This window comes from Fundulus heteroclitus, chromosome 5 (assembly GCF_011125445.2).
Source record: "Fundulus heteroclitus isolate FHET01 chromosome 5, MU-UCD_Fhet_4.1, whole genome shotgun sequence".
NCBI classification, from domain to species: Eukaryota; Metazoa; Chordata; class Actinopteri; order Cyprinodontiformes; family Fundulidae; genus Fundulus; species Fundulus heteroclitus.
In genome coordinates this window covers 21589408-21615244 of record NC_046365.1, presented here as the reverse complement: position 1 = coordinate 21615244, position 25837 = coordinate 21589408, and the positions used below count along the sequence as shown (strand labels likewise).

General features: G+C 47.0%; 1 protein-coding gene across 3 annotated transcripts; it reads left to right on the top strand.

Moving 5' to 3' along the window:
* The first annotated feature begins 29 nt into the window (after window positions 1-29).
* On the top strand, window positions 30-25837 carry rnf38 (ring finger protein 38). 3 transcript variants are annotated; one of them, XM_012870202.3, is made up of 13 exons: window positions 30-133; window positions 1171-1949; window positions 14115-14176; window positions 19506-19708; window positions 20927-21311; window positions 21390-21554; window positions 21758-21922; window positions 22307-22489; window positions 22593-22696; window positions 22807-22891; window positions 22982-23103; window positions 23202-23301; window positions 23449-25837. In XM_012870202.3, the coding sequence occupies exons 2-13, from the start codon at window positions 1268-1270 to the stop codon at window positions 23509-23511; spliced, it is 2319 nt and encodes a 772-aa protein (XP_012725656.2). In that variant the 5' UTR covers window positions 30-133; window positions 1171-1267; the 3' UTR covers window positions 23512-25837. The 3 variants fall into 3 exon arrangements, with proteins under 3 accessions (XP_012725656.2, XP_035993076.1, XP_035993075.1); XM_036137183.1 differs by lacking the exon at window positions 30-133 and having other exon boundaries at window positions 1171-1738; window positions 1778-1949; XM_036137182.1 differs by lacking the exon at window positions 30-133 and having other exon boundaries at window positions 1171-1756; window positions 1790-1949.

Below are 25837 nucleotides of genomic sequence, written 5' to 3'. Positions count from 1 at the left end.
GGTCGAGCCTTGCGCAATCCGACTTTGAGCGTTGACGGTCTGTCACATTTCACACTGGGCTCATACGCTCACATTCACAGGGCTCACAATAATATCGACAGATAGGAGCACGGCGGAGGGGAGCCCGTTGAAGGTACGACTTTTCCGACAGATTACCTCTTCCACACGGGGGGGAAACAGACCCGGTTTCAGCGGCGTTCTCTGAGGCGGGGTCATCTCTTTAGACCGTGTTAATTTTAGCCCCGGTTCTTTCTTTCTAAATCTAGATTCACCACTTTTTTCTCTCCCCCCCTCTCCTCTCTCCAGTCTTGTCTCTCAGCGCTTCGCGTCTCCCCAGCTGGGGGGAGACACACCACCACCCCCGGCGGCTCAACGTAAACCCCGAAGAAACCGCCTCGAACTATTTGTCTTTCGTTCGTTATTTCGCCGTTACCGGGCCGTTTAAGGGGATTTGTGGCGTGGGTGGTTAGCTACGGGATTTTTTTTTTCTCTCTCTCTCTCTCTCTCTCGCTCTCTCTCTCTCTTCTCTTGTCTTGCGCTGGTCGCTGCTTGGAGGAGGGGTTGGCTGGTCGGCGAAGCTCGCCAAGCTAGCGAGCGACGTTACGCAGGCTGGCTAAACAAGTTTAAACGGTGGGCAAAGTGAGTAAAGTTGACGCAAAGTCAGCCCGGGGCCACGCGGAAAGCCGATAAGGCGAAGCGGCGACGTGAGGCGGCGGTACAGCCGGTCACAAAACGGTCATCACGTCGCGTTTATCTGGTTAGCATCTCCCCCCAGCGTTAGCCTCCTCCTCCTCCCCGAGTTCAACTCCGCTCAAGTGGAGCGCTGCCGCCGATGAAATGAAATGATTCAAAAGCGGCTGTGTGTCTTTTTAAAATTTTTTTAATGCCCCGTAGATTCTCACGTTTGTGTTTATTGCGAAGTTAAGGGTGTTCTCGGGAAATTGAGTCCAGACGAGGGTTAGTTGTTGAACCAGTTCTCATGGATTTTCGTTTGTTTTTCTTTAAAGCGGACAAACTAGCTAACTCGAAGAAAACTATCCGCCTACTATAAACACAAGGTGCTGGGGATCCTAACTTTCTTTCTTTTTTTTTTGTAACAGTTATTTTAACTTTTGTTTCATTCTCAAACTTTATTTATGTATTGTTTTTCTCCCCCTTCCCCACCAACAGCCTCTTAAAGCTGCTGCTGTTGGAGAAAAAGTGGAAAAAAGACTCAGGAGGAAGAAAAAAAAAAAAAAAGGAACTAGAGGAAATCCCCCGAAAGGAAATGCCAATCGCAGCCGCTGGACAGCCAACGACCCAGGAGCCCAGAGTTTGCCCCCGGCTGCCCTCCACCCCGGAGCCCGTCACTAAAGGGGCCGACTTATTATTCGAAGAGGCGGGGACGGCGGAGTCGCCGGAGCGCACAGAGTACGGGGCCGCCGAGGGGGGCAGAGCGGGGCTCGGGGGCTTCGCTTACAGCCACAGCGGCGCTAGGAGCTTCGTGCTGCCCGGATCCACCGTCGGCTCTCCGCCGCGGTCGCCGACCGCCGCCGCCGCCTCCTCCTCCTCTTCCGCCTCCTCCTTCCTCCTCCACCTCTCTCACCCCCACCAAATGGCCATGGAACCCCCACGGACTCGATCGCGTTCTCGGTCTGGATACTACCAGCAGTACGGCGTTGGGAGTAACGCCGCCGGAGTTACGGTGTCCAGCCACCACCACCATCACCACCTCCACCATCATCTCCACCAGCAGCAGCAGCAACAACAACAACAACAACACCACCATCATCTCCACCAGCAGCAGCAGCAACAACAACACCAGCAGCAGCAGCTCGGTGCCGGCTGCGCACCACTCGGAGCTCACAGCAATCACCCGGAGAACCAGCAGCGATTGCCGGGAAGCAACGCCTCCCCCGGCATTCAGAGGCTCCCCTCTGTGCCCGGAGTGCACCACATCCCGATGGCAGGTAAATGGCCCCACTTGACTTTTGTGTTCACAGAGGCTCTCCATGTCAGGGATTTGTATAGAAGCTATACAAGCAATTTGAAACAGCAAATGGTTGCCCCCCACTCCCCCCCCCTCCTTTTACCCCACAGCATAGGGTCGTCATGACATTACAGTGTGGGTATGTGTGAGGACGTCTGATGTGCTCTAATTAGCTGGGCTGCCCCATGTGCCCGCCTGGGTGCTGCAGAGTTGACACTTATTCAGCAGTTTTTCATCAACAGCAGCGCTCTTTTGTCGGCAGCGGGTGGACCGGGGGGCCAGATCCCCCCCTCCCTTCCCACCCGAGAACAGCCGGGAACAAACTGCAAGCCTCACTTTGTTCCCAGAGACGCGGCGGCACCTCCACGTTTAGTCCGCAGCGCAAACATTGCTGTCACTAGGTAACAGGACTGGCCAGGGTGCGCTGGCTGAAGTTTGTACTGAAGTATGCAGGGGGGGGGGGGGGGGGGGGGGGGCGTCAGGTGGAGTAAAACTGGCCAGGTGTCGGTTCTAACAGCAGATTGCGTTTTTTACATGCAGCATGTCACTTTTTTTTTTTAAAGTGTGTAATTTAAAATATAGAAATGGCTATGAGGTTTTTTCTTTCAATCTCGTTAGTCTTTTTTTTTTTTGACATAGATTGATGATGTATGTGGAAAAAAGACTGCTTTCTATTTGCTCTGTGTTCTCTTGGGAGTTTTTATTTTATTTTTTTTTTATTATATACCCGTAGCATCCTGGGTAACCCACGGTTTGCAGTTTCCCTTAACAAGAGTGAACTTTGAGTGCGGGGTTGTTGCTGGGTGTACGTGTGAGGTCACTCTCACGCAGCAGTTGAAGTGCAGTGAACCGTATAACACAGAAACACCTCGGTTAGAGTTTCACCGTCTCCTTCCAAGCTGTGGTTAACGCCATGCTTTTGTCTAGTACGCACACACACACGCATATGAAGTTGTGAGGAACTTCACACCGCTAAATCTTAAATAAAATCTTAATGCTGTGGCTGTTAATTTGACGATTGCGAAGATTAAGCTGGAAACTTTGCGCTTGGTACTTTTTATTTATTTATTTATTTTTTACATTGATTAAATTCACTTGGAGTAAAAAAAATAAATAAATCAGAGACCAAACGAAAAGCATTATTTTGCGATTTCTGGTCTTGAAAGGAGGGCAACTACTCGTTCATGTTTAGATTTTTTTTTCTGCCTAAGTCATGTAGTATCCAGCAAAGCAACATTCTGCCCAGCCAACCTTCCTAATAGCAGAAAGTGGCCGTCTCTGATGTGTTCAAAGCGCCTTGCGGCTTTTTAATGGAGACCGGAATTACCTGTCCCGCCGAGGAAGAAGGAAACAGCCGAACCCGGTCTAAGCAAACAGGCCCCTGAACCCTGCAGCTTCTCTGAGCAGCGCCATGGCTACCGGCCGGCCGGCTGGCTGGCTGGGAATCGGCTGCGTTGCTTCGGAGTGACACGCACGCACGCACGCACGCACGCACGCACGCACGCGAGAGAGTTCGAAAGACAATTAAAACCAGAACACTTTCCCACACCAGCCTGCGATGTCCGTCGTCATAGTAGCTCAGCTATGACATGCTGGACTGCTTGGACCCGTAACGAGAATGACAGTGAATTCAAAGGAAGGAGGCATCGCTGGGATGCTGAGTGACCAGCATCTGATCCAGGAACCAGAACCTGCACGTAGGGTTGCACCGCAGATGTACGATAGCTGTGACTTAATCTAACATGCTCGTGCAGCATTAAAAGCTGATCACCTGTCCCCCCCCCCCATTGCAAAAACGGATCTAAAAACAAGTAAAATGTTCTTAAAGTTAGTCTATTCGTCCTTGATTTAAGCCAGTAAATAAGATGATCTGCCAATGGAATGAGTATCTTTGCCCCTAAAATAAGATAATTAGACATTCTGCACTTGAAATAAGATGATGGAGATGAATTATTCCTATTTTAAGTGCAAAAATCTTATTCCATTGGCAAATCATCTTATTTACCTGCTCAAATCAAGGACAAATGCACGCATTTCAAGAAGATTTGACTTATTTTTAGTTCTGTTTTTGCAGTGCCCCCACCAGCTCTCTGGTAAAACCTCTTTATGACCAGCAGAGGAGGCGGCCGCTCATTACTCGCTGTTGTGGACGTCTTATAAAAACGGGAACGGGGCTGTTCTGTTCAAGGCTCTTTGTCTTCAATTAGAGTTATGTGGCAAAAAATGAGTGTAATGGTGGATTTGTTTATTTTATTTTTTTGGGAGTACAAAGCATAGAGAGAGGAAAAAAAACCCATCTTGTGCTTTTTATGGGTCCCTGACAGGGTCGTGCAGCTCTCCTATTCCCCCGTGTGTTTCGGCTCGCTTCACGTGTCTTCGCTTCGCACACCGCTCTAATCCTTCCAGCGGCGTCGCGTGTTTCTGAGGCAGAGACATCGGGGCTGAAATCAAAAACGCTCAGCAGAGACGCTTCAATTTCAAATCTTTTTCTCAGGGGTGTTTTTCTTTTTATCTTATCGCCGTCCTGCAGGAACGCGTTTCTTTCTTCCTCGGCTGTGCTTGGGTCGGCGCAGAAGTTTCCTCTAGCGGAAGTCCACGCTGTTCAGGTCTCTTTCTGAAACTTACCTGCGGGCCGTTTTTCAGACGGCCTTAGCTCTAGTCAGCTGAGCAAACCTGTTTTTTTTAAAATATTTCCCCACTGCGCACATCGGCGTGGTTCCAACGAGTCTTCTCGACAGCCAGCGGCAGAAACGGAGACTTGACAATGGTCGGTGATTCCAGTCAATGGAAACATTTCCCGAGTTTAATACCCCTGTATGATATTTAAGATCAAAAGGGCGGAGCCTTTTCGGTAAAGTCGTTACAGCGTTAAGTTATATACGCTTTCCTCAGTGGTTTGTTGAGCTGCTGATTGGAGTTTTGGGTGGATAATTTCAGATCAGTGTTTTTGCAAAGCTTTGCTCCGCCTGTACAAAGTTTGCCCATCACAGATTTCTTTTTAAGAGCTTTTATATTATCAAATAAAACAGAATATGTGCGAGAAGGAACTTGGGGGAAACGGGCTGCTGTTGTTTTATTTTTTTAAAAGCAGCCTACATGGATATTTCTTAATGAATGTAAAGAGACTGCCTCCGTTTCCTGTATTTTCCAAAATGGGCAGAAAAATAAAAGATAAAAGAGCAACTTTGCTGCACTCTGCTCAGCCTTCCTGTTATCTCCTTTAGGTCTCGCTCCATCTCTGTGGTTCAGTCAGAGATGGACCGTTGGAGCTGAGAGGTGTTGATGTAATGGAAGTTACAGTTCCCATTTTAAATAGGTTCTTACAGCTCTGTGCTTGCTTTGATTTTTGAACACCTCTCACGCTGACAATGGGGAACTTTTAGCCCCCGTCCTTCAGTAGCCACTTCCACACCGAAGAGTGTTGTCAGCATGGCCTATTAGCAGTTTAGTTAGGTTGTGCGTTCATTGAATGGCGCTTCTGACATTTCGCTGTATGTTTAATACTGTCAGTAAAACAGGGGGTCCTCAAACCCCCCCTCTCTCATCACGTCCTGGCTCTTTTTTCTCACATCCCTAACAGACAATACGCAGACAAGCAGCAGCTGCAGAGAACCATCCAGACAGGTTTGACGAGACGTTCTGCTGAAGTCTGTGATGCTCGCGTCTGGAAAAGGGGAAACTTTAATACTTTCACTTAGCAGCGATTGTGCACAAATGGCATTTATCGTCGGCGAGGAATATTTGCCTCATTCATTCAGCCGCAGACGCGTTTCAGAGTAACCGGGAGTTGAATATCCCTTTAGCGGAGCTAAGCAGCTGGCTATCTGGACCCTTCCCAGCACAACACCCTTTATTTGACCCGCTCTCCATTACCACAATGGAGCCCTGCTTGTTGGCTGAGTGTGAAAGAAAAGGAGAGATACTTAATCCATCCTTCCCATGCTAGTCACCTGCACTGGACATGAAAGATAATGCTGTCCTGTAACTCTTCAGTCCCCGCCCGTCTCCCCTCTCTCTCTCTCTTTCTCCTCTCTCTCTCTCGCCTTTGTAGTCTGCTGTAGTTCCTTTTGGTTCCTCTCTACCTCATTTGTTCACTCCCGTTTATCGTCTCGAGTGCTCCGCTTTCTTTTTTTTCCCTCGACAGACCGTCTTGTGTGCCGCGCACGTGACCGTGCCCACCTGGTTTCCGAATCACGAGGTCTTTTTGGGATGAAGTGTTGACAAAAAACGTGCAAAAAAACCTCAACAAAAAACCAAAGTGCTGTCAGGTTGGTCTGAGGAGATAAAAAAAACAACAAAAAATAATCGTCTGTAGGATCTGATATCCTATCCTGATTCTCTGCCACCGCTGTCGCAGCCTGTCCTCTTTTTAGCCACGTTCCCTCCTCCCTCCCCTCCGGATCGTTCGACCCTTTCTGCACCCCTCCGATCCATTTTCTTCGGCCTCCTCCCTCGCATTTGTCTAATGGAGGGATCGTTTTAATGGATTGCCCAAAGCGGCGGAGAGGCAGACACTACAGCCACTCTACATCCACCTCTCCACTCCTATCCTCTCGATCCCTCCGTCTCCCGCACAAGTGGAAACGTGCACATTGTTTGAGTTTTTCTTTAACTTTCCTTTGTCTTGGCAACCCAGGCAACCCATCCACCCCCCCCCCCCCCCCCCCCCCCAGTGTGAAGAGAAACCCTTTCACCCTGATCGACCAAGTAGCAGGGGTTTCATGAGACTCGTTCCCTTCAAATAAACAAAAAAAAAAAAAAAAAAGTCCCTTTGGTCAGGAGGGGAAGATTTCTTGGGATAGTGGACCGGTTGACCTTAAATCTGAAAGACGGGCTTTATTGAGGTTCGGAGAAATTGCTTCTGAGAGGGAAGCGAGTGCCAAAGTTCAGTCAAAGCCTTACGAAACGTCAGTGTAAAAAGAGAACAGAGGCCAGTAGGAGTGCAGAAATGCTCCGGAAAATAGCGCAAGTGTCGGTGTAAAATGAAGTCGCGTGGGATTTGACGGGTTCCCTGGAGTTGCGAGGAAACACATATTATCTAGTTTTTGTTTTGTTTTACCGGGTCAGGTGCAGACAGAGGTCTAGGAGGGGAAAGGGAGAACTAATTAGATGGAGGCGCGGGAGCGTTGGCAAAAGGGGGGCGTGTGAGCGAATCTGTCGGAACTGGAGCCGGCAGGGGAGGGCGGAGCGTATATCGCGGGCAGCGCTGCAAGCGGCGCGCAGAGGGGGAAGCACGCCTTGCAAAAAAAAAAGTGCCTGTGAGCTTGCAGCCTGTAGAGCAGGGCCCTGGCTGAGTGTTGAGCAAAGGAAGTAGAAGGATGGGCAGGATGTGCTGTTTGCACCCGGCTGTTTGCACGCTGACCGGCTCTCTCTGTTGATCTGTTGATTTTTATTCTTTTAGGAAGGCCAGTTGTTCATGAGACGATGCCCGGTTCTGTCGTGGGAGCAGATCTGTGGCGGTCTGTGTTAGACGCAGCAAGGTTCTCTAAAGACATTTTTTATTTTATTTTTTACTATTCTCACTTGGTTTTATAATCCTTTCCTCCAGACCGGCCCTGGTTAAGCACTGGAACCAGGTTTTGTGGTGGAAGCCTAACATCGTTGGCAGCCCCATGCCGCGGGGGTCCGTTTGGTCAGCGGGTTACAGAGAGGCCAGAGCTACAGTGGCTTAGGTCAGAACGGCCCAGTCAAAGTCCAGACCTAAACCCAGATGCGATCCTGTGGGTAGACTTGAAACTTGACGAAGGATGGGTAAACGTTTCTAGACGTGCAACGCTGGTAGAACACCAGCTGGCTTTGCAAACTGTTTACTGAGGGGGCCTGAATTCAGATGCACGCCGCACTCTTCAGATTTTCATTTACAGACGGAACAAGGAAACCATGCATCATTTTCCCTCCACTGTCACAACCACTCGTTTCTTTGTTTTGCTCTGCAGCAGCAGATGTCTGTGAAATACACAGACGTTTTTTTTTTTTTTTACACGGACGTTTCTGGCTGTGAAGTGACAAATCGTGAGGAAGTTCAAGGGGCGTGAATACTTTGGAAAGGCATCCTACGACTCAAACAAGCTACTTGGGGTACTTTAGGAAGTTAAGTTGGAGAGTTAGATATAACATACATTTTCCCTGCCAAGCCACTCCTGTGTTACACTCCGCCTCCACAGAGTCGAGGTACATATGGTTTATTCCTGTCATCATTTTTGAGCATATGGCAAAATGTTTCTATCGTTGAAAATTCAGACATTTGTGTGGAAGGACCGCTGAATATACTACGCCCGTGGCTCACTGTGCCGCAGGAATGGTTGAAAACTTCCACTTCATCGCAAGTTTCTGTCACTATTTAACTAAAAAGTTCACTACTTAAAACAAATGTTCTGATCAACTTATCCTGTTTAAATTAAATAAAACTCCGGTTTCCAAAAAACGCTCTGGCTCTGTGAAATGGGGCTGTCACAAATGATTATTTTAGTAATGGATTAATTTGAGTAATGGGATAAAAAGTTGACACATTCTGCAGATTTTTCAAAATAATTGCGTAAGATCAATTCATGAGTAATAGACATAAAGGGAAATCTAATTAGCAAAAAATGCAATTCTTTTTTTGAATAACAAGGATAAAGCTGCAGCTAAAAAGTTCTAAGATCAAAATGTTAAAAGTTCAGATCTCTCTGGCTGACTTGGCGACAGTATAGTAGAGCTGCCACTGTAGTGAAAATGGTCACAAACATAAATACACAAAGTTTAATTTGCATATTCCATTCTGAATTTTTTTTTTTTTAGATTAAAAAGCATAATTCTATTGATATAAAGCAGAACACTTTTAGAGTTCAAAAATAAGGGCTAAGTTAAACTCATTTTTTTTTTAGTCCATAAATGGACAGCAAAAAATGATTACACATTTATCAAAAAGGTAAACAGCTTATTTAAATTCAGACATAATAAATACAGCCTTTTTTCAAACCTTTCTTACACATGTTTAATACAATAGTAATACCTTTATTATCCATAGTGGGGAAATTCTGGTTTTAACAGTGGAGAAAACGGGTAGGCCTATATAGACACCAGGCTGACACGAGATTAATTATGAAAAAAGCTCAATTTAAAGTTAAAATACTGTACAATTATTAATGGATAATAAGGCATTTTTCTGATATAAATTAAGTGTTGACGTTAAAAATGTAGGCTTTGTCTCCATAGTGGACATCCACACTTTGGCTTCCATGCATTAGCAGGCCAGGCTATCGTTAGCGGTAGTCGCCTGGTTGGAGTACAGTGCGCTGAGCTTAGAGGGCCCAGGTATTGGAGGATTACTTGGTATGGAGCACGGTGGTTGCCCATAAAGAATTAAGATCACTTCTTGTGACTATGGCCATCTCCATCCCACCATCGGTCCTAAAATACAGCCCGTCTGCCGTTTTGACGCGCATCAAGAGGTGGAAGATGTTGTCTGTGAATGAAATCGCATCATACGGTGTGAAGGAGTGGTATCGCCACGTGTGTTTCATACGTGCTGAACGTTCTCGCTAACATGCAGTGTTGGCGACCATCAGAAACCTGCAGATCGTATGGCTTCGCTTCCGAAGTTAATGGCAGAGCTCTGAAAATAGGTTGTATATAGGTTGAAAATATGTTGCACTGAAGTTCACCGGTTCAGATTGGGTGGGGGAAAAAAAAAAAAAAAAATCAAAGCAACATCAGGTGGAAAGGCCGTCATAGATTCTGCTCTGAGAGACCGGACGGGCCTCGTCACACTCTGGCAGTGCCGTTAATCTTGAGGCTAGGCTTTTATTTTGAGTTACTGTTAATGGTGCTTTCTAAATTAAAACAAAACATCTTTTAGACAGAGATTTGTTCTGATTGGTCGTCACGTAATCAAGCTTGTTCTTGCTCAGCTTCGAGGTGTAATGGCCGCATCTAGTGCAGGGGTCCTTCCAACGCGTTTCAGCATAACGTGCCACTTCACCAAAAGCTGTCCAAATTCCACTGAATTTAGCCCGCTCAGCTCATTGGTGCTACGTGCTAAGCTAACAGTACGACACAGATGTTTGACAGCCACAGAGAAAGTTCAGTTCAGTAAAGCTCTGTAAGCCAACGCTAGCTGTTATTAGCCGGACGGACAGCCCCGTTCGAGCTGCACTACGCAACGCTCCGCTGCAGCAGTGCATTCAGAGAATCAGCGAAACAACACACCAGCGGAGAAAAAAAAGAAAAAAAAAGAAAAAGAAAAGAATAAACTCTGCTTTTTGTCAGAGCCAAACAGCTGGTGTGAAAACACCCTCAGAAAAATGAATGAGGATTAAATTTGCTGCTGTTAACTAGAGATGCTCAGAGAAATTGATTTTTGACCGAAATTGTCCGAATATTATTATTTTTATTATTATTATTATTATTGTCATTTATTTTTTAAATCTTTACTGTTTTCGGCTTGTTAAGTGAATGCAGCATACTTTATCGCTACACAACTGTTCTTTGTCGCTGAGAGAGGAAAATTCTAAGTTAGCTTTTCAGTATCATTGAGGCGTTTGAAATGAAAACCATTGTAGCACAGATGAAAGGAAACTTTTTTATTTTATTTTTTTTGGACGCACTTATAAATGGCTGCGGTTCATTCGGGCTGCGGAAGAGCAAGACTTACGGCGGATAACAGGAAGGCTGGACTTGGACGTGTTGGCAGCCGTTTAGAAACCTCACATTTAGATCGGTCCTTTAGAAAATGCACAGAGAGCGATTATGTGACGCTAACTGAGCTAATCGTCCATATAAGATGCTAAAGATGGCTTAAAATGTCCATTTCGTGATCATTTTCTTGGCTTTAAAACAGTAGTGAAACTTTTCTAAACACGTTTTTTGTTTAGAAAACTACAGGAGTGGTTTCTGTGTCGCAGGTAAATGCTGCTTTGTTGTGCTCTAACCTAAAGCTGCTGGCCCGCGCATCCAGTGCTTCTCATGAAGCCGTCTACACACAACCAGTTCGCCCGGTTGGTGTTGGATTTTTACCCGCAGGAACCAAAGATGCAGGAGCGACTATAAAGTGAGAAGGAAAGAAAAAGAAAAAAGCGTTTAGAAGCGTTCCAGCTTCTAAGATGGATTCCCGCGGACGCCTGTCCAACCCAGGATCCAAAGCGGGCCGGATCTGGGCCGTCTTCACCAACCTGTTCCCTGACAGCTTTCCGCTGGAGTGCGACGTGTGCGCGGACATGTGTTCAGAAGGCGGGGTGATGTGAGAAGCTCGTGCAACGCATGCGTGGGTTTGTCTTTCACATATGTTCGGTGTTCTTCAGCGAGCTCGGCATCGGTCGGGTTCTGTCCGTTTGGGTTCCCGGCTCTCACAGCAACGCCTGCCAGCCATCTCTCTTCTCCATCAAACCACCTGCTCTCTCTCTCTCTCTCTCTCTCTCTCTCTCTGGAGTCTTTTGTCGCCCGGAAGGGGAGAAGGTAGTGTACCTTGGAGAACAGGGGGCTGAGGAGGGGGGGGGGGGGGGATCACGGACAGAGATGGTGAGATAGGGCAAGGACAGGAAATGTGGCTGTTGTGTGATAAAGCGACTGGGATATATGGGAGACGGACAGGCCGGCAGATAGGGAAATGGACCGCTGGCAGGGAGGGATGTAATGAAAGGATGGAAAGTGTGAGGAGGAGGAGGAGGAGTATGAAGGAGGAGGGTACATTGGCCAGTGCAAGAGGGAGGGACGAGAAAGGGAGGGGAGAGATGGAGGAAATGGATAGAAATAGCTGATGCACTCCGAGTGTTACAGAAAATCAATAGCAGTCAAGAGCAGAAGCCACAACCCCCACTCTGCTCTCTCTGGCTCTTCCCTCGCCCGCCACATCTCCTTTTCCTCCAGTCCGTTTCCCTCACGCTCCGTTCCTCCACTCCGTGCCCTTTCCTGTCAGGCTTTCCTCCTCAGAGCTCTCACACTTTTTTTTTTTTTCTAATGTGCTTTTACATCCACGTCCTCTTCTCCTTTACCCGTCCGCCTTGCCCCCTTCCCGTCACCAGCATCCTCCACAGCCGCTCTGCAGACTCGGCTGCACAGGCAGAGCTGAGCAGCTGTCGCTAAGGTGGAGTTGGAGATTAAAATCCTACAGACTTTTTTTTACTTTTTAAATAGTGTGGCTTTTAAAATTGTGAGAGCAAAAGATGTAGTTTAAAATATGAGGTTTTTTTTTATTTCCCAGTCTAATTTGTAGCTAATTGATTATTTTTCACAAGTTAGGCAGTTGCTGCTCTTAAAAACTGATTTTTCTTTTGTTTCTTTTAAGGAGCCAGAATGATCCAGCATGTATTGCAGATTGTGATCGGTCTGGATACCCTGAAACACGGGCCTCAACCTGCCTCGTCGTTTAATGATTTATTTATGGGGGGGGAGAGAGTCTGTACCCATAATTTCATTCGAACTGATAGAAAAAATGTAGAAACTAGGATTGCAATTTGAAGAGGAAGCGTAGTAGGAACCCCGCGTTGTGAAACAGGAGCAGTCCGTCCGTGGCGTTGCGGAAGTCGTCGTTATCTTTGGGGCGATGTACACGTAGCCATCGGGTCGTGATCACATGGACCATCTGGTTCCTTCTTACTGTTTTTTTTTCTTTTTATCTGAGTTTAAAAACCAGATCTAACGTTCGTGATTTACACAGACACTAGATACAAACGTGATTATTTCTACAGCTGATCGTAACATCCCGTCTCTGCCTCTTTTCGTCCAGAGTTCAGCGTCTTGACTAGAACTTCTCACATCGAGGGGAAAGAAGCGACCCGTCTCCCCAAGTATAACGAGAACTGATAGCGCAGTCCCATTATTGGCCTCTCCTCGAGGCCCAGACTGCAGGACCGAATAGTGAGCCGTCTGTTAGTCCAACAGCGGGCATGATGTCATTCAGACACGTCCTCTTGCCTCAGCGTTGCGCTCCGTGGAGTGGGTCGAACTGAATGACTCGCCTCTGACTCAATTTACAGGATTGCGACAATGTGTGAGCGAGCCCTTATTCAGGGGAGGAAGCTGCTTTTTTGGCCCATTGTGATCGGTGAATGAGCGGCGCTCAGAGCAGAGAGCCCCACGAAAGCCTCGCCAGCGCTCCGACCCAAATCAGCTCGCTGCAAATGGGGCCTTTAGCTGTTTTTTAATAAAATAATAAATGCTTTAACTTCCGTTATTCGTGTCACTTCCTGTCGGGATTAAAGATTGACAATAACTTTTTTTTTTTTTTTCTTTTTTTTTTTTTAAAGATTGTGAAAACCTTCACTCCGTCTTCCTCTTCTTTCGTTTCCTCTACATTGGCTACTTCGTTGTCAGTCAGAGCTTTTCTTCAACGAAGGAGACTAGAACCTGGAAAAAAATGCAACAAAACCCCAAAAACCAGCGGCATATGAGGGGCCGTCTTCCTTCCTCTCCCTTTTAGGTCGCCTCTCGTCATCCTCGTTGTAAAGGTGGCTTCGCCCTCGGGAGCGCTTACCCCTGGAGTGTGTGTGGCGATGCCACCATCTGCAGTCGGGAACGTAACCAACCAGCGACTGGGCCGCTACGAAAGAGGGGGGGGGGGGGGGGGGGGGATAGAGAAAAGTCAGAGCAAATAGACCAAGACAATAAAAAGATGAAAGGATTGTGGTAAAACAAAAGAGTAAAAGTCTTAGTGGTGATGCAAGCGGCAGTATCATCTGAAAGCTCCTCTAATCCTGGATTACCGTGTTTGTTCTCCCTCTCTGTGTGTGTGTGTGTGTGTGTGTGTGTGTGTGTGTGTGTGTCAGAATAACACCATATGTGTTTCAGTGACTTTTCCTGCTACATCCGTGGTCGGCAGCCTTTCTCACAAACATGTTGTCGTCGTTGTTCTCCTGCTGTGGATGAAGTCCAGGTGGTCTTAGTGGGGGGGGGGGGGGGGGAAATGACAACAAAAGGATCAAGCGAGCTGCGGACGAGCCGATCCAACCGCACAACAACTGCGGCTCCGCCAACAAAATGCCGCAACGCGCTTTGTGCGTCGGCCTGTAAAGCGGTGCTGCGCTGCTGCCGTGGCTCGTTTGGAGAAGTTTAGTCTCTAAAGGGAAAGCCGGCGGTTCTGGAGGCGTTTCTGACCGCTCTGTGAAATCTGGTTTAATGTTATTTAGCGTGACACGTGTTGACTGTTCTCTGCTTCTGTCCTGTGCAGGAGCCTCTGGTGGAGCGTATCACTGCCACCCGGACCATGCATATGGAGAGGAGACTGATAAGGTAAGCCCCCCCACACCCTTCTTTTTTTACATTTTGTCATTGCGCAACAATCTTCCCCAAGACCTTCCACAGGCGTTTTAACACTCACTCTGTCGTCGTTGGTATGTCCTACAAATTGTACAGGAGTTTGTTTCTGACAGGGAGGCATACGGGCATCTCTTAAACAATAACAAAACGATGTAAAAGATGTGTGAATATTGTTGCAGACACTACTGCAGTCAAACCCTTCTCCCGATGGAGCAGCTTTCTTCACGTTTCTGCTAAAGATTTAGTGATGAGCTCCAAGGCCTCTTTGCCATCACCCTAATTTTCAGCCCCCTCCACTGATTCTCTATCAGAAAAATGTAAGATTTCGTCTGCCTGGTATGAATAATTATGGCCTCAACTGGATGTCAGCGGTACATGAGCGGACTCTGTGCGGGACGACGTCTTCTGCACTCGATGGCTTTGGTTCAGAACGGACCAGAACTTCCTCAGTGCACAGTTTTGCACAGGTCTGATCCTGACGATCCCCGGCGTTTGACATGTTGCACTGCAGCCGAACCGATCAATGGACTTTAGCTGTGGGCATGGTGCCTGAAAATCAAGGCAAAATGTAAAGTACTGCTCGGCACCGGGTCACGGAGACGGACGGATCCGCTGTGCTGTCGGACTTCCAAAAACGAAATAATGGAAATATTATTTTGACACGTGTCACATGCTGCTAATTACTGCATACATTTGGGAAATGCTGGAGTTGGCATTTGAGTAAAGGGTTAATTCACAGTTTTTGCCTTTTTTTTTTTTGTTTTTTTAATTAAGATTTTTTTTGTTTATTTTTTTCCAAAGTGGGACAAAACAGTCCAAATCTAGTGAGTCGTCTTCCAGCGTTCCTTGCCTGACCCGACCTGGTGGTCTGCAGGCCAAAAAAGCTTTAAATGACCTTAACTTGTTTTCTCAAGCGCGGCAAAGAATCCACTGATCACAACGTCTCAACAAATCAGCAGAATCTGGCTGAAGAGGGTTTGATAGACTCTAAGAAAAATAAAAGTATTTACCCCCCCCCCCTTTTTTTTTTTTTTTTTTTTTTTTTTTTTTTTTTTTTACAAGTCATTGAAATGTCCTGTGTGTAAAGACATCAGGCTGGGATTTAACAGGCGGGCTATAAAACAGAGGTCACCAACCTCTTTAAAACAGAGCTACTTCATTGGTACTGTGTCAGGGAAAACTGACTAGAAGAGGCAGAGCTTGCTTTAACTTTATGAAAATAAACACATTTTAATTTTTTTTAATAGATATTGTCATTTTTAAATCAATATCATTGCAAGAGTGAGTCAAGGAAGAGCAACGGAATAAAATAACATCTTAGATGCAGCTGGAGGGTTGTGCTATATGTAGGAAGGGTTTGAGGGCCCCACATGTGGTCCTCTGGTCTACCTGGTGGCCACGGCCACTGTGTTGGTGACCCCTGCTATAAAACATGTTATGGTGTTGAAAACCAAAGGTGTACAGGGGGGAAAGGCTTTCAAATGATCAACAGAGTAGTCCTAAATATATTAACAGGTTTATTTAACACTATAACCCTGGGCTGAAGCTCTACCACCTGGGAGGATTTGTTACGAATCAGTAGCGACGCGTTGACAGTTCTGGTCTCATAGAAGATCAGCTGTTAGTAAACGATAAATCTAATTTAAAAAAAAACACGTTGACATGCAGATGGAGCTGCATTACCATTAGCTGCATGTGGATGACCTCTCACTAGCCTGCCTTGCTGTTTCCAACCTATAAAATCAATATCAGCAGATTTTATTTCTGGGACTTCTAAGATTTTTTTTTGTTAATAAAGAAATTGGAGCAGCAAAGCATGTTTGACTTAAAATATGGGATTGTGCTTTTTTCCCCCCTTGAAGAAGCCCACAACATGTGCTTTAAGGAGTTCAAGCAGCGCTCGGTAAACGATCGCCATTACCACAGAGGAAAACCTGTTAAAGCATGCACGTATGAACTAAAAAAAAAAAAAAAAAAAAAAAAACAAGAGTAGAGGAAGAAGAGAGCGGCTGGACGTTGGAGGGTTGCGGCGAGCTTGGAGGGAAGAAGAGGGACGGGGTATTGCTAATGACTCCAGCCTCCAGCTGTGGGACTGAGGAAGGAAGGGAGGGACGGCGGAGGACGAGCCAAAAAACCGGCTTTGAAATCGTCTCCATTTGCCGTTGGTGGGAGCGCGTCTGTAAATACGGAGACGTTTCGAGCAGAAAGCGCCCGTATTTGCTCAGTGTGAGCTTTCCCGTGAAAGGAGAAGACTTCTTCTCCCCACGCGAGGAGAGACGGGACCCGGCTGTGTTTTTTTTTTTTTTTTGCTCTGCGTGCTCTCTGCAGGACCGTCTTTATTTTGGTTCCGAGCAGTGACAGCGAAGCCGCAACAGCTGTGGGCCCCGAGTCCGCTTGCCTGCCAGAGTGGATGCGTGCCTGCGTGGACTCGGCGCGGCGATGTTGTGAAATGGAACGTGGAAGGGTGTGTCAGAATATCTGTCCCGCCTGGTTCGTACTTGCACCGAGCGCAGAGACGGTGGAAAGGAATGGATGGATGTGTCCCAAAGACGGGCTTCAACCCTTAACTCTGTCCTTCTTTTTGCTCTCATCTCTGCTCTTTATTTATGAAAATCTGTTCAAACACAGCAAAGCGAGGCTGCAGTCGGAACATCAGGCCGGATAGCAGCGTGTTGCTCGAGGACGCGCACACTCCTTTGTCTGACGATGCTCCCCTCCCTCTAACAGGGCTAGACAGGCCCATCAAAGTTTCATACTAACAGGCAATAGTCTGCATATTTGAGGAGGCGATGTATGCATTTGCCCCCCCCGCTCGACCTCTCTTGTCCCCTCAGATTACAAGTGCGGGTGTAGGACAGGTCAGATGGACACAGGGAGGGGGAAAAAAACAACAAGAGGGACCAGAGGGATAAGGGAGGGGGGTAAAGATGGGTTTAGCTTATCCGATAGAAGGCAAACGGGGGGGTGGGGGGGTGGGAGGAGATTGCTGAGCAGGGTGGGGAGAGTGCGGTGGTGGAAGAGTCAGGCTCAGATATGAAAATGGGCACAGTGCATGTCCCAAGGGCTTTGGGGTTGGGGGCGAGGCTGGTGAAGAGGCTGTGGGGGTGTTGGGTTGGATAAGAGGAGCCGGTGGGGGGGGAGGGGGGGGGGTAATGGAGTACAGAGTACAGTGGCTGCTGTGTTCTGCAATGATTGTAATGAAACCAGCCCCCAAAAAAGCTGTTATCTGTCCTTTACAAAGTCCTAATTCTTCCCCGGCGCCGTTGCTTTTTCTCCCTATGTTCAAATGAAAATGGGTCATTTCAAGTTCCAAGTCTTACAGAAGACACAAGAGCGTGGCAGTAAATTCAAGCAGGTTCTGAAAAGCGTTACTCAGGGCTGGACGACAAAGGGGAAAAAAAGCACGTCGATAAATTAGAAATCATTGATCAATATTGATCATTATTTAAAAAAAAAAATCCAAACATATTTTAAGTGCAGCCTTGGTTATTTTATGCTGCTGCTTGAGGACACATTTTTAGATACAGAACTCACAAACTCTGAATTCAAACTCAACCTTTTATAAAAACTGCATGTTTTTGAAAATATAATATAATAAATGAAGGATCTGCATTTGTGATTGGTTGAGAGGATGTAATGACTGTAATATTAACCTACATGATAGGAACACAAAAGGAAGGAAAACTGTTATATTACATTTTTTATTGACCCGTTTTTTCTATTGTACCACACGTCTATTGATCAGTGTGTGTATAATATAGAGTTATTGAATTATTGTCCAACCCTACAGTTTATTTTTCCAGACGGTTCTCTAAAGGGGTAGACATTTTTTTTGTATTGTTCGTTCTTTCCTCCACGTTGTAGAAATCTACAACGTGTGAGCACAAGCTTCACCTCCACCTTAACAGACATGTCATCGGCCTTTCGTAAAAGTCCTGAACACCACGAGTCCAAAAAGGGGCTAAAAGGAAATTGAATTTTCTTCACATCAGCTGGTAATTAAATTTTGCAACCAGTGATTTTAAATTGGGATGAGTAAACCGCCCTGAAGCCCACTTCAGAGTCGAAAGTCTACTGCGTAATCACTCTCTCTGTTTAAAAACGGCGTCAGCCCCTTTTTTTTCAGCCGCTGCTCATACACACAGTGTGTCATCGCCCCTCCTCGTGATCTAAATATCTGACTAGGCTAGAAAAAAAAAAAGATCTTTTGAATCATTCCGTCTCGAGATCTTCCTGCTCTCTGGCCCCAGCTGAAGGAATCTGCTTCGATATATCCCACGAAGTCTTCAGGCTCTCATCATTAGTTTAAACTCCTCGTGGCCCTGCAGTTCAAACACATTTCATGTTTCTTTTTTCTTTTTTTTCTTTTCTTTTTAGCCTCTGCAGATCTTCAGCAGGTCACGTTTTTTTATGGGCTGCAGAAACGGTGGCAGCTGCTCATGTGTGAATTTGCGCATGTCTGCAGGCGTGTCCATAAGCGCGTGTGTTTCTGCAGTCTGCTCTCCAGCTGTTTCCTGTTAGCTATCGCAGCACTCTCAACGCTGCTGAGCTCTACATGTGTTCGTACCGGTACCTAAAAAAAAAAAGAACAGTCAGTCGCTGAATCACTTTAAAAACTCCCTAATACGACTTTGCCACTGTACAGCGCAGGTCGGTAGAAGCAGGCGTCAGAGCTCGCTAACAGCGTAGAAATCACGCGTGTGTGAGAACCTGAGCAGAGCGAGGCCCCGTCGCACCGGAGGGTGACTAACAGCTGAAACTCGGGCATGTCTGTGTGTGTTCTTGGCTTCACCGTGTGCCAAGTGGGAGAGTCACTGGCTGACTGTAAGTGACGTGACTCACAGATGAGTCGAAAGGATCGAAGCGAAGCCAATGACTACATGTGCAGCTATGTTTCTGGTTCTGCGTACATCGCTGGATTCTTTATTTTTTTTTTTTATGCCCATACGAGAAAGCACATGTCCAGCTGTGGGAGTGCTCCTGCGAATGGCATTCGGGCTTGTGAACGCTTGTCTCCTGTTTGTATTTCCTCAGAGGAAGTGACTTTGAACCCTCGGGGCCTCTGTGTCCTTGTGGTGTAAAAAAAAAAAAAAAAAAAAAAAAAAGCTCCCCTTCATGGGTACGGATAGGCAAACACGCGTGTTTCTGCCCGTACAGGTGGGCCGCGAAGGATCCCGGGCTCCGTGTAACAGTCTGGGCTCTTCCCCTGAGGGCCCCGCAGAATAACGGTGGGAGAGGTGCGTTTGGCGTCACTAAACGCGTCGCCTGTCTCCTCTCGCCCCCCCCTCCCCTTTTTGTGCAGAGCGAGGAGAGCCCCAGTCCGAAGCGCCAGAGGCTGTCCAGTCAGTCCGTCTTAGAGCAGCTGACCTCATCTGCGCCCCTGCCATCCACGCCTTCCCCCCCCATCCGCCCGTGGGAGTCGGGGCCTCCGAGCCGGCGGCAGCCTCACCCTCACGCCCACTACCACCAGGAGCGGTGCCTCACGCCGCCTCGGCTCCGGCGCAGGTATGGCCGTTTTTTTTTCACTTGTTTTTGAGCATGACTGTGGAGTTGGAAGGGGAAACGATAACATGCTTTTAGAAAGTGGAAATCTGAAAAGTGTGGCGTGCATTTCCGTTCGGCTCTTTTTCTCCATTGTCCCTAAATAAAACTCGACTGGCCTCAGTTGTCCCCTGATTAGTAAACCCATGTGTGAAATGTGATCTCCTCATAAATCCAGCCTCAGAGCTTCGTCACAAAGACTAAGAAGGAATACCGCAGAAGTAAAAGTTTAAAGCAGGGTGAGGTATGAAACAAGCTTTGAACACCACTGAGCGTTGTTCTGTCCAGCGTCCTAAACGAGACGACGGCACGACTACAAACCCACGAAGATACGGATGTTCAGCTAACCGAAAAGCTGGGCAGGGAGAAAATGGTTCGTAGCGGCAGCCAAGAGGTCCGTGGTGACTCTGGAGGAGCTGCACAGATCCCCTGAACCTGCCAGTTCTACCCATTGGTTCACGGCGATGTACAACCAAAGCTGTTACTGCACCTCCTGTAGAAGCCAGATATTTAAGATAAGATAAGACAGGCTTTATTGATCTCACATGTGAATTTCTCCAATGTGCGATCAATAAAGCCTATCTTATCTTAAATATCTGACTTTTACAGGAGGTGCAATAACAGCTTTGGTTGTACATTGTCGTAAAAAGTCTCCACAGCAGTTTTTTTTTGTTTTGTTTTTTGCCACAAACCGTGAGGGAGCAGCAAGTGTGTGTGTGTGTGCGACAGAAAGCTGGCGCTGAACACTACGGTGATGCGCGGTGGTGGCAACATCCGTCTGTGGGTCGGATGTTCGTCCTCCAAGACAACAGCAGCCCCGAATGTGCAACCAGAGGTAGAACTGAGTGGTTTGATCAAAGCGCACTGATGAGTTAGAACGGCCCAGTCAAAGCCCAGATCTACATCTGGGGCACAACGGAGGATCACTGTTCACAGGATGATAACATCAGCCTCCAGATGTTCAAAGCTAGCAGATGCGCTGCCGCAGTGAAAGGACGGTTCTGCAATGTCCTGACCCCGCTGAGTGCACATGCAAGCCACTTTTCAGATTCTTTGTCAGAAAAAAGGTTTGAAAACCATGTATCGTTTTTTTTCTCCCCTCCTCCACACGACGATGCACTGCTTTGTCAGTAACTTCCAGCTGTGTAAACATCCCGTCTCTCCTCCCCTCCCCTCCCGCAGCCCGCCGGCGAGGCGTCAGCGCGGCCGTCTCTCCAGACCCTCCCGCCACCCGCCTCTTCATCACCACCCCTCTGCCCAAGGACCCCCGCCTCGCCTGTCGCTGTCGGAGCGTCAGGATGAGAACTACCACAACCCCCTCGCCTCCACGCACCAGACGTACCCGCCGCACACCCCAGGCACTTACTCCCAGCCTCCAGCAGCTGGCGGCAGAGGTCCAGAGGAGCCCCGAGCCTTCCACCCCCCCACGTTATCGTCCCAACTGTTGCACCCAGCGGCCCATCACCACCCCCACCACCCCCATCACCACCATCACCAGCAGCAGCAACAGCACCACCACGCGACGCAACAGCAGCAAGGGGCCATGGTCCTGGACCTGCACGATCGGGTTAGTTTACGTCCGTCAAAGAGTCGCAGGCGTCTGTGTTTGTGTGTTTTTATGCTAAATGTTTTTCCTTCTCCTCAGCTGCAGCAGGGCAACGTACCCGTCTCCTACACAGTGACCCCGGTCCCCCCACACGGCCTGCCAGCGCCTCTGTGTAGCGGTCAGCATATCCCGCCTTCCTGCTCGTCTCAGCAGCAGGTCCCCGCCTGCAGCGTGGTCTTCAGCACCGGGCAGCACTACCACCCGGTGAGAGAGAAACGCTTAGTTTGTTACTTCAAGCCACTTCCTTCATGTCTCAGAGCCACGCAACCTGCTCAGTTTGAAGCAGGAAGTGGGCTTGCTTGGTCGCAGCCGCCATCTTGTGGCAGAGCGTGCACATTACAACAGATCTGGAAAGAAAGCGTTTGATTATTTTTTTTTTTTTTTGTCTTTCTTCCTCCTTGGCCCAGATGTTGCAGGCGTGCTCGATGCATCACTTGCCGGTCTCCTACGCTTTTCCCTCGCTGTTGTCTAGTGACCCTCAGTTCCTGATCTCGCCTCCGCCTCATCTCTCCCACCACTCGCCCCATCTGCCCACACAGTTCCTGCCTTTCCAGACTCAACAGCCTCGATCGGTACGTGAACTCCCCTTCGGTGCCGACGTCCGTCCCTTACGTTTAGTTGGTCTAATCTCAGCGAACATTACTGCGTTGACAGAGCAGCTAAGATGTCGGAGCATAAAGTATTTTTCTATTTTTTATATATATATATATATATATATATATATATATATATATATATATATATATATATATATATATATATATATATATATATATATATATATATATTTTTGTCTTCTCATGATGTGCTTTGTATTTCCTGGCTGAAGCGCCTGCATCATTAAGATAATATCATGGCGTTTTGGATAATACAGCATTAAATATTACGTTTTGGGTATAATGCGGGAAAGTGTGTTCCATGTCTATGTTGTTTTTTTTTTTTTTTTTAAATCTCAGCCCTTACAGAGGATCGAAAACGAGGTCGACATTGTGGGAGAGCAGCTCCCGGTTGGAGGAAGCTTCAGCTACGCCCACCACCATCATCATCATCACCACCAGCCTCCCTCCGCCCTGCCACCTTCCACGCCGCTCCAGTTCCTTTCACACCATGACCCCCTGTCACAAGAGCTTTTCACAGTGGTAGGGCCATCTTTCTTTCTTTTTTTTTTTTATCGCACCTCAGTTTGAATCACAGCAGACTGTGAGATTATGCTATATATTTTTTATTTTTATTTTTTTACAGCCATATCCTCACTTTATGCCTCGGCGATTTGCAAGCCGCCGTTACCGCTCGCCGCAGGCGGTCCCGCCGTCTCCCTACCACCCCAGCTTCCTTCCTTACTTCCTGTAAGTGCCTCCTCCACCCCCACCTCTCAGGTTCACGTCAAACCTACCTGCGCTTTTTAGGACACTTTGATGGCAGCAGCAGATGTTGATCCTTGTCTGTGAACTTCCAGGTCAATGCTTCCTGTTCCTCCGAATGTGGCTCCTGCCATCAGCCTAGAGCTGGATGTGGACGACGGAGAGGTGGAAAACTATGAGGTAAGACAACCAGAGTCACGGCACCGTCGTTCTCAGTGTATTTGTTAAGCTCCAAATTAATTTTTTCCCCCCTCTGTGTGAAACCTTCAGGCCCTGTTGAACCTCGCCGAGCGTCTGGGGGAGGCCAAACCCAGGGGTCTAACCAAGGCCGACATAGAACAGCTTCCGTCATACAGGTTTAACCCCAACAACCATCAGTCTGAGCAAACACTGTGAGTAGCTTCGCGTTTTGGGTTGCCTGCTCAGGGCAGGTTTTGCCCTTTTTTTTTTTTAAGGCGGCGTGTCTAACGGCGGCCCTTTCTTACTGCAGATGCGTCGTGTGCATGTGTGACTTCGAGTCCCGCCAGCTGCTCAGAGTCCTCCCCTGCAATCACGAGTTCCACGCCAAGTGCGTGGACAAGTGGCTTAAGGTGAGTCAAAGCGATCCATTGAATTTGTGTATTTTGCTGCATAAAAACGTAACACTTTTTAATAAAATTCCATCCTGAAATGTTAATGCATAAAAAAGTTGTATATTTTATTTCTCGTTAATTTGAATGTCCTTTGTTTTATTGCAGGCAAACCGCACCTGCCCTATCTGTCGAGCCGACGCCTCTGAGGTCCAGCGGGACTCTGAGTGACCTTGAATGAACACCATCAGCAGTTTTGCTTATTTGTTTTTGGTTTTTTTTTTTAGATGCCCTGATAAATGGGGGAACTCATCCAATCATTGTCATGTGACTGGGACCACTGCACATAAACCTTTCACTCCTCAAACAGCGCACAGGTATCAAAGCCTTCCGCTTAGCCCCCCGCTCACTTTAGACCTGGACTTCCTGAGCCTTTCGTCTCCGTTTTCAAGTCGCCGCCTGGTCAGCTGTCTTCTGACGGTCGCAGAGAATAACTTTTTAGACGCGCCCGGCTGAACATCCCCGTTTTAACGTCGTCGTAGATGCTTCCCAATTCATGTGATCAGTTTATGGACAGAGGAGATCAGTGCTAAAGGTTTTCGTTTTTAAAGTTGGCTTTCCAAAGATTATGGCAACATTTCCTCTTAATGTAATCCAGGATTCTTATCTGGTTGTGAAGAAGCAATTTTCTTTCTTTCTTTCTTTTATATGTTTGTGCTCTTTTTAACTGAGTCGAACTGAATGCAAGGGTTTTATTTCTCACTGTTCTTGTCTTCCTGACTTTGTTCGTTGTGTGGGAGTCGGTGCGGTTCTGTCGGGGGAAATCTCTTATTGGAACAATGCATAGCCTACACGTGTTGAACTAGTTTCTCCTCTCATTGAGTTGGACTCGGGGTATCAAGGACCTTGGGACGTTTTAGGACATTTCTAAAATCATGTCTAGGACCTCGAGGAAACAAAATAAACTCGTAAACTTCAAACGTTAGGACGTCGTGTTGCGCGTGCAGAGATCTTCATAAATATATGAATGCAATTATGTTTTAAATCAAGTGGACTTTAGCGTCTCTCCTCAAAGCCCTTAATCTGTTCTCGATCCGTCTGGTTGGAACGAGTCGTTTAAACACGTTACCGTCTGTCGGTTGCCTTCAGTGCAGGTGGCGACCCAGTTCGTTTTTCCTCCACCTACCAGGAACCACTCTGACACAGCTTTCAGGTCTTAACCAGCTCTACTTCGCGTCACTGGCAGATTTTACGCTGCAGCACTTTACACCGACGTAATACCTACAATAATACCTTTCTCTGCGTTCTGAACGAACCGTTTTTTTTTTTTAAGCGCAGTCGTCCTCGGTAGCGAAATGGGTCAAAGTTTATTTCCGAGTCCTCTTTGGTCTGTGCGTGGCTTTTGGACACGTTTAAAAACGACTACTTCTTTGAGGTTCAAAGCTGCACCAGTCTACTTGAGGCAAAATAAAAGCTTGTGCTCCGTCCCTTGTTGTTGTTGGTAACCTGTCGGAATAAGTCTGACACAAAATATTCAACGACCGACAAACGAGCAGTAAATAGTTCAGATAACTGGTTTCTATGCATAGCGTCTCAGCTGCTGATTCAACTGAAGGCTTGATCTACAAGACGGCAGGAGTAAAGGCTGCAGATGTTTACAGGCCCACACCTCTATGGAGCATTTTAGGGGGAATTCCCTCCTTTCCCGTTCGCCTTATGCCGGCGCCTCCTAATGATCCAAAAGAGATCCGCCATTTAAACTACCACTGTTTGATTGTACTCACTGCTTGTTTCGTCTCAGTGCGGAAGCTTTACAGCAGAAGCTGCACGAAGCGCTCCGGAAGGTTCACCGAGCCGCCTTTTAAGTGGCTTACGTCGGAAATGCCTTTTTTTACACATCCGCATCTTCCCCCAGGTCCAGGTTACAGGATCAACGGCAACGGATTTGTTCAAACCACGTTCTGCTTTCCACCAAGTGCAAAACTGTGCATTAATGTCTGGATAGGTTTTCGCTTAATTATGTTCTTCATCTGCATCATCGGTGTAGGAAATCCTGGGAGTCAGTAAAAATGACATCTGTCTTTTTTTTTTTTTTTTTTTTCTTAAAACGGTTGTGATTGTATGCATACATTTTGTGTTTTAGGATTGCCGTTTGTTTTGTTTTCTGGTACACTAGCGATTACCTCAGTCCCACTATTTATGTCTTCTGACAATATGGCGCAAAAACGGTATGATTCGTGCTTTCTTTCTGCTAATGTTTTTCATGCAGATCGCCGGGTTGTTTGATAAAGTTTTCCCTCCAAACTATGAAACTGTATTATTCAAATGGTGTCATAGTAGTTTCATTATGTATTATATCTGTAACCAAAATCATCTGAAGGCTTGTGATGATGACGAGGGTGAAATTTTTAACAAACATTTGTACATTTTGTATGAGAGTTACTTATGGTAATACTTTATTAAGTAGTGCAATGATTTTTTTTTTTTTTTTTAATCCCTTACCCCATCTTTTGGATTTCAAAAGCTGGTTCAATAATAAATGTATAACATCTTCTAA